We start from the raw sequence: 4,697 nt of genomic DNA, 5'->3' as shown, positions 1-4,697 counted from the left end.
TTTAAGAATCAATTTATCAGCCATGAGTACAATACAACAGAAAAACGTATCAAAACTTGGCAAATATGGCAAAAAATGTTGCTACACGAAACATGTAGAAACTATTAAAGTATATCAATATTTCAAACAACAGTCAAGGAATTAAGATACTTCCTCAGAAACACACATGCATAACTTTAAAATGTCAACAGCAAAAACAAGGCAATTCAAGTGCAGACAAAATAGATGAGTATAAGTAATTAGAATAAAAAATGCAATTAGTGCAACAAGCTAACACAAAAAACGAATGACAATCATACAAATGTGCTTACCTTCATGTTGTGCTTCAACTTCAAATAGACCCACAGTACGTCAATTTTGACCCGCACAATCAAATTCAAAACCTCCCAATTGGGTGAAAATCTTGTGGGCATCTTAATAGCTCTTCATATTCAAATGAAACAATTTTGCACTACAAAACAATGAGTATTGATGTGTTTTGATATGAGTATTGTATGTTTATTTGAACAGAAAATGGGCTTCAGTACATGTGGTCGGAGCCTCAACCCTTTGTCGTGTCAGTGAGTGTCAAAACCAGAGGATGTGACGGCTACCCTGACGAAGATTCAGATGAGAGCTGTGAGTATTTCTTGATCATGTGATTTTAAGACGTAACCCCTGCTGACCTTTGACCTTTTATTTGCTCCAGTCATGTTAGAGAAAGTCCACTAAATTATAAGGTGTAATTACTCTGTCCACATCCAGCAGGGCGAGTCATTCCTGTTCTACAGTGCCTTTTGAATTCTGTCATTTATAATTAATGAATATGTTTGTGTCATTTTTGGATATATTTTGATATCTAATATGCTAAGACATTCTTCATTGAGACAATTGTCTCATGTTTTGTTGTTGCAGATAACCTGAGTGTGTCAGAGGGCCAGGCTGTGCTGAGATCAGTGACTGTATGGGGTGCTCTGAGAGGTGTGAATTTATGCTCCTTGTCTCTTTTATTCTTTGATTGAATTAAAAGCACTAACACTAATAGTTGTGTCTTTTTCAACATATAAAACCTGAAAATCAGGTCTGGAGTCCTTCAGCCAGCTTGTGTACCAGGATGATTATGGCTCTGTAAGTATTGTGTGACAGGATGTAGTCATGTGCTTGTAATAAATTGCTATAGTGCAGCTGTATGCTAATATACTGTATGTTAATTTACTTCCATACAGTATTTTATCAACAAGACAGAGATTGTAGACTTTCCACGTTTTGCATTCAGAGGACTTTTACTGGACACTTCAAGGCATTATTTACCCCTCCATGCTATTTTGAAGACCCTGGTGTGTATTTACTGTTCATTTTAAATGATAAAATAAAAATTAAAGTTATAATTAATATTTTTTAAATTAATTATGCACTACCATTCAACGGTCAAGTCTCTTTTGCTCACCAAGGCTGCATTTACATGATCAGAAACACAGTAATATTGAAACATTTTTACCATTTACAATAGCCATGTTCTTTTTGAATATATTTTAAAATGTAATTTATTCCAGTGATGCAAAGCTGTATTTTCAGCATCATTACTCCAGTCTTCAGTGTCACATGATCCTTCAGAAATCAGTATAATAAGCTGATTTGCTGCTCAAGAAACATTTCTGATTATTATCAATGTTTGAAAACAGTTGTGCAGCTGAATATTTTCTGGATTATTTGATTAATAGAAATTTCAAAAGAACAGCATTTATTTGAAATATAAATCTTTTGTAACATCAAAAATGTCTTTACTGTCACTTTTAATCAATGTAATGCATCCTTGCTGAATAAAAGTATTAATTTCTGAAATAAAATAAATAATATTTGCTGAACTTGTAACCAGTGTCGTGAAATAAAATAAATAATATTTATATTTTTCTTAGGATGCTATGGCCTACAGTAAATTTAATGTCTTTCACTGGCACATCGTGGATGATCCTTCTTTCCCGTATCAGAGCCGCACCTTTCCTGACCTCAGTAATAAGGTAGAGATGCTGTAAAATCACTTCCAAAACTGCAAAAAATGGTAACATTTCAGACACACTCCTCATTTTTAATACAGCATTTTAACCTCTATTCTTCAGAACTGCTTACAGTAAACTTGTATGCATTTGTTGTTTATATTGATTGTAGTGGCTTTAAAAATGCAGTATATGTAATATTTACACTCTATATCTCAAGGCAGCTTTTATAGTATTTATTAATGTCTCAAATAAACGTTTATTTATTTTTTTTTTTTTTTTCAGTTTTAATTTTATAAAGTTTAAGTTATAGTCATTTTGGTATGTGGTTTTGTCATTTATATTGTTTTTTAAAAACATTTCCATTCGCTTTCATTTATTTTTCTTTAATAAAAACATTTTTTTTTTCCGTTTTTTAAATATGTAATGTGTATATTTTATTTTACCCTTATTTCAGTTAACGAAAACACCTTTTAATAGTTTTAACAATGACATCAGTGCTCTGTCTTTTTCTTGTAGGGAGCTTTTCATCCGTTTACTCATGTCTACACACAGTCAGATGTAATGAGGGTGATTGAACATGCGAGAATGAGAGGCATTAGAGTCGTTCCAGAGTTTGACTCTCCTGGACACACTCTGTCATGGGGGAAAGGCCAAAGAGAAAGGAAAAATTGAAATCGCATCATATGACCCCTTTAAAGAGTAATGACGTTTGTTCTCTATTCTCAGGACAGCCAAACCTCTTGACTCCCTGTTACAAGGGGGATGTGCCCTCTGGTTCATTCGGACCTGTCGATCCAACAGTAGACACCACTTATAAGTTCATGGAAAGCCTCTTGAAAGAGGTGAAGTTTGTCTTTCCTGACTCTTACGTTCATTTAGGAGGGGATGAGGTCAGTTTTGCCTGCTGGTAAGCATTTTTGTCACATGATATTGTTTTGGGTGCCTCATTGGAGCTTAACTGCACAAAACAAACAAAAAAGGGTGGATTTTTCATTCAGAGACTTTAGCGGTGTTATCCTCTCAAACAGGCAGTCGAATCCCAATGTGCGAACGTTTATGGAAAAGATGGGCTTTGGGAAGGATTTTACCAAACTGGAATCATTCTATATGGAGAGGTGAGGGGAAATGTGAGAGTGTTTAAAAACAAAGCTGACTTAAAATGTTCAAAACGTTCGGGGTCTCTAAGATTTTATAATGTTTTTGAGATCTCTTATGCTCATGAAGACTGCGTTTATTTGATCAAAAATAAAAACGGTAATAACGTAAAATGTTTTTACAATTTAAAATAGCCGTTTTCTATTGTGATATATTGTAAAATGTAATTTAGTCCTGTGATCAAAGCTGTATTTTCAGCATCATTACTCCAGTCTTCAGTGTCACATGATCCTTCAGAAATCATAATAATATGCTGATTTGCTGCTCAAGAAACATTTCTTATTATGATCAGTGTTGGAAACAGTTGTGCTGCTTCACATTTTTGTGGAAACTGTGACTTTTTGTATTTTTTTAAATGTCTTTTAAAGTCACTTTTGAATCACTTACTGAATGAAAGTATTAATTAAAAAACATCAACTTTTGAACGGTTTGGACATAACTACTCATTCATTATTATTAATATTTTCACATTCTAAATGAACAGCATAACTTGTTGACTACATGATCTTTTCCAACTGATCCATTTATGTTTAATTAAAATAAAATTAAATAGCAATTATTTTAATAGTTTTTTTTTTTTATTAATTAATATTTAACTTTTCAAAAGTTTTAATTTTATTTGGTTCAATCCAGGATTCTAAAATGTTCTAAAATATATTTGGTTGAAACCATAAAATAACCATTAAAAAACCATAAGATAAATATCTTTCAAGATAAATAAATGAAATTCTGTTTTAATATGTTTAGTACATATTTTTGTCTTGTGACAGTTGGTTCATAGAAGAATAAATATTTACAAATTTACGGCAGAACCATAAATAGCACATTCATGAACACAGTGTTTATGTTTTTCACTATGTCTCTCTTTATGTTCTTCAGTATAATGAACATGACCGCCGCTCTCAACAGAACCTCCATTGTTTGGCAGGACGTGTTTGACTACCGCGAGCGAGTGAGTAGAAACAGTCGCACTGGTTGCATTTTGAAAAGATTGTAACAGTATGTGTGACTGTAACAGGAATGAGATGCTTCTCTTCTAGCCCAGATCTAAGTATGTGGTGGAGGTTTGGAAGCAGGGCTGTTACCTGTGTGAGATGCGCCGGGTGACTAAGGCAGGGTTAAAGGTCATCCTGGCGGCCCCTTTCTACCTCGACCTGCCGATACCCACTCACAGCTGGGCCCGTTACTACATCATGCGGCCCTTAGCCTTTAGGGGTCAGAGCATGAGTGCAAAACACTAACAAGTACTAGAGATTGCAGTGCTGTGTCTCAGTGTAGTGCTGACTTTTCTCAAATCTTCATTCTGTCCAGTGTGAAAATGTGTGTTCTGCTGTAAGAATCAAACAAACATGCATTGATTAAAGCATGACTTTATCAGTGTTATTTTAGTATTATTTATATACTATTAAAATATTCATTTATATTTGGAGTTAATTTTCAGTTTTCATTTAAATTTCATTTAAATAATTTAATTTTAAATTTACTTTAATTTTAATGTTTGTTTTTTTTATTATTATAATTTTTTTATATTTATATATATATATATTTTTTCCGTTTTAGTTTTAG

General features: G+C 33.1%; 1 protein-coding gene across 5 annotated transcripts in view; it reads left to right on the top strand.

Moving 5' to 3' along the window:
* Positions 1-4,697, top strand: part of hexa (hexosaminidase A (alpha polypeptide)) — a 27,564-nt gene that overhangs the window by 19,015 nt on the left and 3,852 nt on the right. For 2 of the 5 annotated variants that reach the window (XM_016559321.1, XM_016559347.1), the window contains exons 2-11: positions 511-618; positions 895-960; positions 1,061-1,107; positions 1,206-1,316; positions 1,896-1,997; positions 2,493-2,625; positions 2,703-2,883; positions 3,002-3,091; positions 4,011-4,083; positions 4,172-4,346. In XM_016559321.1, coding sequence (XP_016414807.1) covers positions 511-618; positions 895-960; positions 1,061-1,107; positions 1,206-1,316; positions 1,896-1,997; positions 2,493-2,625; positions 2,703-2,883; positions 3,002-3,091; positions 4,011-4,083; positions 4,172-4,346 — 1,086 coding nt within the window. The remainder of the gene's footprint in view (positions 1-510; positions 619-894; positions 961-1,060; positions 1,108-1,205; positions 1,317-1,895; positions 1,998-2,492; positions 2,626-2,702; positions 2,884-3,001; positions 3,092-4,010; positions 4,084-4,171; positions 4,347-4,697) is intronic. The other 3 variants (XM_016559338.1, XM_016559329.1, XM_016559315.1) reach the window with 2 other exon arrangements.

The sequence above is a fragment of the Sinocyclocheilus rhinocerous genome, unplaced genomic scaffold (assembly GCF_001515625.1).
Source record: "Sinocyclocheilus rhinocerous isolate Xijiao unplaced genomic scaffold, SAMN03320098_v1.1 scaffold4964, whole genome shotgun sequence".
Lineage (NCBI taxonomy): Eukaryota > Metazoa > Chordata > Actinopteri > Cypriniformes > Cyprinidae > Sinocyclocheilus > Sinocyclocheilus rhinocerous.
This window is presented reverse-complemented; position numbering and strand designations above follow the sequence as displayed.